At 43.4% G+C, this 12,216-nt stretch overlaps 1 protein-coding gene across 4 annotated transcripts in view; it reads right to left on the bottom strand.

Moving 5' to 3' along the window:
* Positions 1–12,216, bottom strand: part of IFNLR1 (interferon lambda receptor 1) — a 34,046-nt gene that overhangs the window by 16,695 nt on the left and 5,135 nt on the right. For all 4 annotated transcript variants that reach the window (XM_016956381.4, XM_003307879.6, XM_003307880.6 and 1 more), the window contains exon 2: positions 9,773–9,896. Coding sequence is in view for 2 of the 4 variants with exons in the window: in XM_003307879.6 (XP_003307927.3) it covers positions 9,773–9,896 (124 nt within the window). In the remaining 2 variants the exon portion in view is untranslated. The remainder of the gene's footprint in view (positions 1–9,772; positions 9,897–12,216) is intronic.

Genomic DNA, 12,216 nt, shown 5'->3' with positions numbered 1-12,216 from the left:
GTAGTTATATTAACAGGAGACAAAATACAGACTTCCAAGTCCGAAGCAATACTAAAGATGAAAAGAACATTAGATAATGATAAATGATTCCATTCACCAGGAAGACAGAAAAATTCTAACTTATGTGTGCCTACTAAACAACTTCACCCTCTATAAAGCAAACAGACAAACTACAGGTAGAAAGTGAACAGCCACACTTACAACAAGAAATTTTAATACATCTCACCCAGCAATTGATGAATAGACAAAGAAAAATAAATACATAAATAAATAAAGAACAACACAGCTATCAAGTTGGTCTAATGAACATATACAGAACTAACTAAACAAATTGGTTGAACCACATGTGAACTATTAACAAAATATTAACACAAAGCAATTCTTAAGAAATTTTAAAGAATAGGTATCTCAAAAGTATTTCTTCTGACTGCAAAAAATTCAGTTAAAAGTTAATAACAAAAAGAGAACTAAAGGAAGTTTGAAAATTTAAAAATATATATATATTTTGAGACAGCGTCTTGCTCTGTTGCACAGGCTGGAGTGCAGTGGCACAAACATAGCTCACTGCAGCCTCTACTCCTGGGCTCAGGTGATCCTCCTGCCTCAGTCTCTGAGTCACTGGGACCACAGGTACATGCCACTACACCCAGCTAATTTTCTTTTCTTTTTTTTTTTTTTGAGACAGAGTCTCGCTCTGTCATCCAGGCTGGAGTGCAGTGGTGCAATCTCGGCTCACTGCAAACTCCTCCTCCTGGGTTCAAAGAATTCTCCTGCCTCAGCCTCCCAAGTAGCTGGGATTACAGGCACCTATCACCACACCTGGCTAATTTTTATATTTTAGTAGAGATGGGGTTTTACCATGTTGCCCAGGCTGGTCTTGAACTCCTGACCTCAGGTGATCCATCTGCTTTGGCCTCCCAAAGTGCTGGTATTACAGGTGCTGGGATGAGCCACCACGCCTGGCCCAGCTAATTTTTAGAAAATGTTCTGTAGAGAGGGGGTCTCACTTTGTTGCCTAGGCTGGTCTCAAACTTCTGGCCTCAAGCAATCCTCCCACCTCAGCCTCCCTAAGTGCTGGGATTACAGATGTGAGTCACCACACCTGGCCTTAAAAATATTTTTTAAAACAACCCATAGATGAAAGAAAGAATTATAATGGAAATTAATAAATAGCTGAAAGTGAATGATCACCAAATAACACAAATGAAAACATATAAGACAGCTAAGTAATACTTAGAGGAAAACATATAGCTTTAAATACTTATAATAGAAAATAAGAAATAATAGAAATTAATAAGCTAAGCAATAAATGATAAGAAGCCAGAAGAAACATGTCACAAAAACATATCCATGAACAGATCAAAACTGGAACCTGATACTTCAAAATGGGCTAAAAGACAGTAAAAAGTGATGCAGGACAAGAAAAAACAACATAAAACCTAATTAGAAAAACTCAGACACAGAAAAGAATTATATATATTTTTAAAAAGCAAAATTCATTTCAGAAGTGAAGAATAAATCAGAAGGAATGCAAGAACAAATTAACACAATAGATGATGCCTTAAAAGAAACAGAAGGCAAGAAGAAGGAAAGTTAAAAAAATATATAAAAGCTAAAATTATAGAACTTCCAGAAGAAAGCATAGAAGAAAAATCTTCGTGACCCTGGGTCGGGCGAATATTCCTTAGGACACCAAAAGCATTAACTGTTGAAGGAAAAAAATCTGATATATTAGTCCACGAGGGCTGCCATGGTAAGACACCACAGGCAGGGTGGCTTCAGCAACAGAAATCTGGAGGCTGGAAGTCCAAGATCAATGCATCAGCAGGTTTGGTTTCTACTGAGGCCTCTCTCCTTGGCTTGCAGATGGCCGTCATCTTGCTGTGTCCTCACAAGGCCGTTCTTCTGTGTGCATGCGCTCTTGGTGTCTTCCTCTTCTTATAAAGACACCAGTCCTATTAGATTAGGGCCCACCCTTATGATCTCATTTTACTTTAATTACCTCCTTAAAGGCTCATCTCCAAATAGTCACTTAGAGGTTAGGGCTTCAACATATGAATTTGTGGGGTAGAGTATAATTCAGTCTATAACACCTGATATACTGGATTTTATCAAATTAAAATATTTTTCTCTTCCAAAAAAAAAAAACCCACCGAAAAAGCCTAAAGAAAATGAAAAGGCCAGCCACTGGGGAAAAAAATCACAATACATACACTGATAAAGGATTTGTATTCATAGATAACTCAATAATAAGAAAATAAATGACCTAATAAAAAGTGGAAAAATATTTGAATAGTCACTTCACAAAAGATATATGAATGGCCAATAAGCACATGAAAACATGTTCAACATCATTCATCATTAGGGAGTTGTAAATTAAAGCCATAATAAAATGCTACTACATACTCACTAGAATGGTTAAAATGAAAAAGACTGATAATACTAAGTGTAACAAGCACATGGAGTAACTAGAACTCTCATGTATTGTTGGTGGCAATGAACAATGGTACAGTCACTTTGGAAACAGCTCGACAGTTCCCTGTAATAGTACACATTCATTACCTAATCTCCTAAATCTTAACCCTAGATCCATTTTTCTTCTCCCTCCCTCCCTCCCTCCCTCCTTCCCTCCCTCTCTTTCTTCTTTCCTTCCTCCCCTCTCTCTCTTTTTTTTAGAGACAGAGTCTCACTCTGTCACCCAGGCTGGGGTGCAGTGGTGCAATAATAGTTCACTGCAGTCTAAAACCCCTGGGCTCAAGGGATCCTCCCACCTCAGCCTCCTGAGATGCCAGGGCTACAGGTGTACGCCACCATGCCTGGCTAATTTTGAAAAGTTTTTGTAAAGATGGGGTCTCACTATGTTGCCCAGGCTGATACTCGTAGATCTTTATCTAAGAGAAATGAAAACATATCCACACAAAGACTTGTACATGAATGTTCACAGCAGCTTAATTCATAATAGCCCTATTATGGACGAATTGAGTTCCCCCAAAATTCATATGTTGAAGACCTCATCCCCAGTGGTATTGTGTTTTGAGATAAGAGCTTTAAAGAGGTAATTATGGTTAAATGAAGTAATAAGGCTGGGGCCCTAATCAAGTAGGACTGGTGTACTTATAAGAAGAGGAAGAGACACCAGAGTGAACACACACAGAGAAAAAGCCACGTGAGGACACAGCAAGAAGTCAGCCATCTGCTAGCCAAGGAGAGAGGCTTATGGAGAAACTAAACCTAGCAACGCCTTGACCTTGGACTTCCAACCTCCAGAATTTTGAGAAAATAAAATTCTGTTGTTTACCCAGACTGTGGTATTTTGTTATGGCAGCCCTAGCAAACCAGTGCAGATTTGGGCACCAGAAATGAGGTGCTGAGGTAATCAATACCTAAAAATGTGGAAGTGGCTTTGGAATTGCATAATGGGTAGAATCTTGAAGTTTGAAGTGCATGTTAGAGAAAGCCTATATTGCCTTAAAAAGACTATTGGTAGGAATATAGACATTAAAGGTGATTCTGGTGAGGTCTCAGGTGGAAAAGAGGAATGTGTTATTGGAAACTGGAGGAAAGGTGATCCTTGTTATAAAGTGGCAAAGAACTGGTTGAATTGTCTTCTAGTGTTTTGCAGAAATTAGAAGTTAAAAGATCATTGGCTAGCCATCTCAAAAATGATAATATAAAATAAATAACAAAAAGATAATTTAAAAGACATAAACTTGGATGCTTAGCAGAAGAGATTTCTAAGCAAAGTGCTGAAGGTACAACCTGGTTTCTTCTTACTGCTTATAGTAAAATGTGAGAGAAGAGATATATGAAAGGAATTGGTAAGCAAAAAGGAACTAGAACTTGAAGCTTTGGAAAATTTTCAGCCTATCCACATTGCAAAAAAAAAAAAAAAATGAGAAAGCATGTTCTGGGGAGGACACTAAGGTTGTGGCTAGAACAACCTTTTGATAAAGAGATCAGAGGTGCAATTCATAGACTTAATCAGCCATTTAAGCAGAAATTAGACATACTGATGGGATTATACCAGCAGAGGCACTGCCAGCTTTGACTAAAGGGGACAGAGATGGGACAGAATGAAGGAAGGCTGTTGGACTTCTGGGATTCTAAAGAAAGGGACAAGAGCTGGAGCTATTTGGCTGTGAACACTCAATATCCTTCAAGTATAGGGAAAAATTTCCTGGAAGATGATTCAGAGATCAGCAGGGTTGTCACTGCCACCAAAGACCTGGAGGCAACACTGTCCCCTCCTTAGTTTCAGCAGGCTAGGCTGCTGCTAACCAGTGACTCGAGGGTAGGGTCACCACCCAGGGCAAAGGGGGTAGGGCTGCCGCCCCAGTGGGCCCAAAGGGCAGAGCACTGAGCCAAAGAGGGCTATTCTTGAAACTTAAAATCTAGTGGAATTTGCCCTGCGAGGTTTTAGACTTGCTTGGGACCTGTCACTCTTTCCTTCTTTCCTATTTTTCTCTTTTGGAATGGGAAAGTCTATCCCATGCATGTCCCATCACTTTATTTTCAAAGCACATAACCTGTCTGGTTTCACAGGTTCATAGGTGGAGAGGAATTTGGCCTTAGGATGAGTAACACCTCCAGTCACACCCATACCTGATTTAGATGAGACTTTGGACTTAGAGTAGATGCTGAAATGGGTTAAGAGTTTTGGGGCTAGCCAGGTGCAGTAGCTCATGCCTGTAATCCCAGCCCTTTGGGAGGCCAAGGCAGGCGGGTCACCTGAGGTCAGGAGTTCAAGACCAGCCTGGCTAACACGGTGAAACCCCATTTCTACTAAAAATATAAAAAATTAGCCAGGCGTGGTGGCGCATGCCTGTAATCCCAGCTACTCAGGAGGCTGAGGCAGGAGAATCTCTTGAACCCGGGAGGCAGAGGTTGCAGTGAGCTGAGATCACACCATTACACTCCAGCTTGGGCAACAAGAGCAAAACTCTGTTTCAAAAAAAAAAAAAAAAAAAGAGAGTTTTGGGGCTGTTGGGAGGGGGTGAATGTATTTTGCACATGAAAAGGACACAAATTTTGGGAGTCCAGAGGGCAAGCATATGGCAGCCCTAGCAAATGAATACCTGCCCAGAACTGGAAGCAACCCAAATATCCACTGACGGGAAAATGGATTAACAAATGTTATACATAGTCATACAATGGCATTACTACTCAGCAATACAAAGGAATTAACTACTGATACATGTAACAATGTGGGTGAATTTCAGAAACATTATGCTGAGGGAAAGGAGCCAGACACAAAAGGGTACATACTATACACATCCATTTATATGAAATTCTGGAACAGGCAAAGTTTAATCCACAGTGTCAGAAAGCAGATCTGTGGTTGCCTAGATCTGGAGGCCTGAATGCAAAGTGGATGAGGGAACTTTCTGGGGTGATAGAGAACGTCTTACATCTTGATTGTGGTGGTGGGTACGTGGGTGCACACTTTTGTCAAAACTCATCAAATTGTATACTTTAAAATGGGAACAGTTTATTCTATATACATTTTAACTCAATAATGTTGGTTTTAAAAGAAAATTGGAATTAATTCAGCAAGGCAAGCTATGATAAGAAATGTGCACTCTTAGCTACAAACATGTCAGCAGATTAGAGTTTCAGGAAAAATAAATGTAACTAAGAGAAAGATTACAAATAAGATGCTGAATAATCTCACACATGGAAGCACACAGTTTTTTAAAAACTCAAGAGTGAAACCTATTTCATTTAGAGAGCAGAATAGTAGATAGACAGATAAAAGACATTTGAAAGAAAAAGACAAATATTCTCTCCTTTTTCTTTAATTTGAGACGGTGCCTCGCCATGTTGCCCAGGCTGGTCTCAAACTCCTGGGCTCAAGCGATCCTCCTACCTATGCCTCACGAAGTCTTGGAATTATAGGTGTGAGTCTCTGTGCCCAAAAGACAAATACTGAACACAGAAAAAGAAGATCCAACATACAAGTGATATGAGTCCCTAAAGAAGAAAATCAAAACAAGAGAATAGAACAAATACTAAAACTATAATTTAAGAAAACCTTCCTAAAATAAAAATGACTTGGAACCATGTATTAAGTGAGAATATTGAGTGCCTAAAAATATCAACTCAGAATGAATGAGCAATACCAACACACAGTCAAATAAAATTACTAGATTTTAAAGAAAAAGCAACAACCCTTTGTTAGTCAGGGTTCTCCAGAGGAACAGAACTAATAGGTTATACGTATATATGAAAGGGAGTTTATTAAGGAGAATTGGCTCACACGATCACAAGGCGAAGTCCCACGATAGGCCGTCAGCAAGGTGGGAAAGAAAAAAGCCATAGTGACTCAGTCCGAATCTGAAACCCTCAAAACCAGGGAAGCTGAAAGTGCAGCCTTCAGTCTGTGACCAAAGATCCGAGAGCCCCCAGCAAACCACTAACTTAAGTCCAAGAGTCTAAAGGCCAAAGAAACCGGAGTGTGATGTTCGAGGGCAGGAGGAGCAGAAGGAAGCATCCCGCACGGGAGAAAGAAGGAAGCTGGAAGACCCAGCAAGCGAAGCTATCCCACCATCTGCCACCTGCTTTCCAGCCAGCCTGGCAGCCAGTTGGGTTGTGCCCACCCACACTGAGTGAGGACGAGTCTTCCATTCCCAGTCCACTGACTCAAATGTCAGTCTCCTCTGGCAACACCCTCACAGACACACCCAGAAACAAAACTTTAACAGCCATCTAGGCATCCTTCAACCCAATTAAGTTGACACCTAATATTAACCATCACAAACCCTTTGGGCGAAAAGAGCAAGAAACTATTAAGAGGCAAGTATGTATGTTTTGGGATAAAGAAAATGAGTAATTATGGGTCATTCTAGTTCTATCATCTCCCCTGTCCTTGAGAAACAGGATTCTCAGTGTGAAAGAAAGAAAATATAGATGTACCATAGAAGTCAGGTAAAAATCCTAAGGAACTAAATTGAGATGGGAAGCACCCGTATAACTCATTAGGCATTTTATCTTAAAAATTATGTACATGTAGGCCAGGTGCGATGGCTCATGCCTGTAATCCCAGCATTTTGGGAGGCCGAGGGGGGCAGATCACTTGAGGTCGGGAGTTCGACACCAGCCTGGCCAACATGGTGAAACCCTGTCTCTACTAAAAATACAAAAATTAGCCGGGTATGGTGGTGGGCGCCTGTAATCCCAACTACTTAGTAGGCTGAGGCAGGATAATCTCTTGAACCCAGGAGGTGGAGGTTGCAGTGAGCCGAGATCATGCCACTGCACTCTGGCCTGAGTGACAGAGTGAAGCTCTGTCTAAAAAAAAAAAGTATGTACATGTGTGTGTCTATGTGGTATGCACACATCACTCTGTTCACTGAAAAGACCAAAAGCAATAGCTAAGTAGTGATCAGCATAGCTAGCATGCAGATTACAGTCTTTATAACCATTTCTTACTAAATTGAGAAACGGCTGACTGCAGGTTTTAGGTCAGGAATTGTACCAGAGGGACCTGGAACATCTTGTCGTAATGGACAGCTGGAAAGGTATCTGTTAAATCTGGAAAGATTTAACTTGACCACTAGGGTCAAGTTAAAAGGACTCAGGAGCAAGCTTGATGAGACTCCCACTGGACAGAGATGAGGCAATTCAAGCTTCAATGAGCAGAGTACGTCGCAATAGACTGAAACCACCAAATGTGTTTAAATGCCTGAGTTCATAATGATAATAATAAACTAGCGATCACCTTTGGGAGATGATAAGGAACCAATTCATTATCTTGAAAATTGATAAAGGAAAATAATTAAGCATTTATCGTCTCTTGCCTATTTGAATAGTATGACTGGATATCAAATACCAGATGAGAGGATACATCTCTTTATAAAATAATTCCAACTAACAAATGAAAAAAATTATATAATTAGAATATCACCATTTTACAACCCCCACAGTTGTTTCAAAAGTATAAAAGACATGAAAAATATCATAGAAGTTCAGAGGATAGATTTTCTTTCTTTTTAGGATCTTGCTCTGTTGTCCAGGTTGGAGTGCAGTGGTGTGATCTCAGCTTACTGCAACCTCCATCTCCTGGGCTCAAGTGATCCTCCCCACCTCAGCCTCCCAAGTAGCTGGGAACACAGGCACATGCTACTACACTTCACTAATTTTTTGTATTTTTTTTTTTTTTTTGTAGAGACAGGGTTTCACCATGTTACCCAGGCTGGTCTCGAACTCTTGGACTCAAGCAATCTGGCCACCCACCTCGGCCTCCCAAAGTGCTGGGATTACAGATGTAAGCCACCATGCTTGGTCCTAGAGGATAGACTTTCAACTCCTTAATAAATTTATTCCAGCCATACTACGCCCAGCTGTGTGACTTTGAGCAACATGCACCCTTCGTGCTTCAGTCTCCTCCTCTGTAAAGAGGCGTACTGAACTTGTCCTCAGAGAGCTGCTGTGAGATTAAGTTCATTACGTGTGTTGACACAGTGCCAGCCACACAGTAAATATTAGGTGTTTTCTGGCACCTGATAGCGCTCTTGCTTTTGAAAGCTCTCTTGCAGTCTGTCCCTGCTCAAGCCAGGCTCCCATCACTCACATGTGGATTCCACACATGGAGGGATGACGTGATGGAACAGGAAGGGCACAAATGTTGGAGTCGGACCCGAGTTCCCCTTCTGGCTCCATGACGTCCTTCCTCAGACAAGACACAGCACCCTCTGAGCTCAATCCCCTCACCTCTAGAATGGGGAAAACACAGAGCCTGCCTGGTCACATTGGGAGAAGGAAGTGAAATATTCACGTAGGGCCCTTAGCCCTTGGCCTGGCACAGGACGGGTCCTGAGGACACGGTGGTCCCCTCCTCTTCCTGCTTTCCCCTCCTCACCAACTCCAGGTGAATCCTCCCAAGCTTCTGCTTCTATCATCTCACTGTCTTGCTAAAGAACTTCGAACGATTCCCATCTATGTTCGAAGATGGTGGATCTGCTTCCATTGTCAGATTTCTCTGGATTCGCTGTGGCTGCCTGGGCTTCCAAATTGAGAATGATCCCATCGGGAAAAGTGTGACCATTTGGCCAGGCGCGGTGGCTCACGTCTGTAATCCCAACACTTTGGGAGGCTGAGGTGGGTGGATCACCTGAGCTCAGGAGTTCGAGACCAGCGTGGGCAACATGGAGAAACCTCGTCTGTACTAAAAACACAAAAATTAGCCAGATGTGGTGGCATATGCCTGTAATCCCAGCTACTCTGGAGGCTGAGGCAGGAGAATCACTTGAACCCAGGAGGCGGAGGTTGCAGTGAGCCGAGATCAAGCCACTGCACTCCAGCCTGGGTGACAGAGCAAGACTCTGTCTCAAAAAAAAAAAAAAAAAAAAAAAAAAAGAGAAAAAAAGTGTGATCATTGAGGGATGCCTAATTGCCCAGGTAACAGCTCCTCTGCCGTGTACCTAGTTGCCTCACTGATCAGCTGGGACAGCTCCAAGCACCTCATCCAGCCACTTGAGAATTTCATCCTCTGGCCCCCACAGCTACATCCATGCCCCACACCAACTTTCCTCAAAGACTTACCCCCGCCCCGGCAGACTGGTCACCTGTACACTGCTCTTCATTCAACATCTTCCCCACCTCCAGACCTTTATCAAAAGCCCCTCTCCAAATGCCGGCCACATGCCATCTCCCGTAGGGCCCAGAGAGCTAGCCAGTGCTGCCCACACTGGGTGCAGCTGTCCCAGAGAAGCCCCTCCAGCCCCCACCCACCCCCTCAGTCTTCCCATCCACCAGCCGAGAGAGTCCCCTCTACCTCTGATAGGCCACAAAATAGGTCACATCCTGGGGGTTGCCAAGCCCTGGGAGCCATGTCAGGTACACGCTGAAGTTCTGGGAGAGCAGCGTCACATTCTGGGGAGGGGCCAGACGGGGCCTTCCTGGGGGAAAGAAAGGGGTCATGAAGCCTGGAGCTCCTGGCTGGTCTTGACTCAGGCCATCCCAAGCTGAGGGGCAGCACGAAGGGCAGGCAGGTGCTCACTGAGTTTGAGGAACCAGGAGCCACTGACTGGCTGTACTGCAGCCCTTATGCCATGAGAGAAGACCCTTTGCCAGGAGGGGAGGCTCCTGCACACTCTGGGACCAGAGGGTTCCAGCAGAACACCACGGAACAGGAACCTAATGGCCTCCAGGAGGGAGCATCCTTGAGGATATCAAGGACCAGGGGCTCTGTCCTGTTCTCAGCCACATCCCCAGAGCCTGCCTGCCATGGCCTCAGCACATAGTAGGTGCACAATAAACATCTGTTGAGTAAATGAATGAATATTACAATAACATGGGTTACACCAAAGGCTTCCTGACCGGTCTCCCTGCTTCCAACCTTGTGTAAGGGAGATGACACAGCAAAGGTTGCTGCCTAGGCATTAGAAGTAGATGCCACACTCAGATGGCCCAAGCCAGTGGCCAGAGATAAGAACTTCGAGGCATCTCTCCCTCCCGGCAAACTGGGCTCCCCACTTCCCACCCATTCCTTTAAAGGGATCATTCAAGCATTTGCCCTCAAACTTAACCTGACCCACACCCTAGTCCCTTATATAATATACTTCTCATTGCCACAAGCTCTCACTTTCTTTTTGCCTGACTCTTCATTCCTGCTTCATGTAGCCCAGGATGGAGGATGACCCTCCCTACTCATTGCACCTTCCCTGCTCAGGATCTGTAAGTAATAAGCCTTTGAACTTGTTTTGCATTGAGGTGGTGTACTGAATTTGCACCTTCCATCTCAGGAACCCAGGCCCAGCCCAGGCCTGGTTTTCCCTGGGTTGCTGGGAACACAGTCTGGCTCCCAGCGCCAGAGCAATGGTCAGACAGGCATAAACTTGGACATGGATCAGACAAGAGTCACAGGGACGCCTGCCAGTATAAACAAGTGTGAAGGACCCCCAGCCATGGGTTAGACAGCTAGGCTATTAGGCTGTCCGCCAGGTAAGAAGTATTTCATGGGCCGGGTGCAGTGGCTCACGCCTGTAATCCCAGCACTTTGGGAGGTCAAGGTGGGCAGATCACCTGAGGTCAGGAATTCAAGACCAATCTTGGCCAACTTGGTGAAACCTCGTCTCTACTAAAAATGCAAAAATTAGCAGAACATGATGGCACAGGGCTGTAATCTCAGCTACCTGGGAGGCTGAGGCACGAGAATTGCTTGAACCCAGGAGGACGAGGTTGCAGTGAGCTGAGATTGTGCCACTGCATTCCAGCCTGGGCAACAGGGCGAGACTCCATTTCAAAAAAAAAAGTATTCCATGAAGGGCACACTGTAAGTACCCACGCCCAGCTCGCTGGCATTATTCATTAGGGCAGGCTTGCCAGCCACTCTGCTACTGGAACCCTAATTTAGCTGGAGGCTCTCAAAAGCCCTCGTCCCAAGGTGGATGATCACTAAATCCACAGTTGGAGGCATGTTACTATGGAAGTTTAGGTGACACCTATATTCATTATTTATTTCACAATTTCATTTTTGTATTCACATTTCAGATTTGTGAATGCAGTTTTTTTCCTGAAAATTCATTTTAACTTGAAAGTATGTTTTTAATTCCCCTGATGTAATTAATGGACTATGTGCATATTTATACCTAGGTGTGCTTACATGTTAATAATGTATTCACATAGTTGTGAGAATTTCATATTGGACTCCATAGTGGTAAAAAAATAAATACAGGCCGGGCGTGGTGGCTCATGCCTGTAATCCCAGTACTTTGGGAGGCTGATGTGGGCGGATCCCGAGGTCAGGAGTTCGAGACCAGCCTGACCAACATGGTGAAACCCTGTCTCTACTAAAAACACAGAAATTAGCCAGGCGTGGTGGTGCACGCCTGTAATCCTAGCTACTCAGGAGGCTGAGGCAGGAGAATCGCTTGAATCCGGGAGGTGGAGGTTGCAGTGAGCAGAGATCACACCACTGTACTCCAGCCTGGTGACACAGTGAGACTCCATCTCAAATAAATAAATAAATAAATAAGTAAGTAAACACAGCATCTGTCATATACATTTCTTTTCTGTTGGTTTAAGAAAATATCTGACAGCTTTACCTACTTCTGCAGGTTCATCCAAGCCCAGATATTACTGAACGAATATATTGATGTAGAGTATGTGTTATTTTGTTTTCAGTTCTGCTCTAGATCATAACTATGTAAAAAACACTGTCATAATCAGTTATACTAAAATTCATGAGCCCAAATGTAAGATGAAAAGTCTGCACTG

Source organism: Pan troglodytes, chromosome 1 (assembly GCF_028858775.2).
Source record: "Pan troglodytes isolate AG18354 chromosome 1, NHGRI_mPanTro3-v2.0_pri, whole genome shotgun sequence".
Taxonomy (NCBI): domain Eukaryota; kingdom Metazoa; phylum Chordata; class Mammalia; order Primates; family Hominidae; genus Pan; species Pan troglodytes.
The sequence above is the reverse complement of the archived record's forward strand: the minus strand, read 5'-3'. Positions and strand labels throughout refer to the sequence as shown.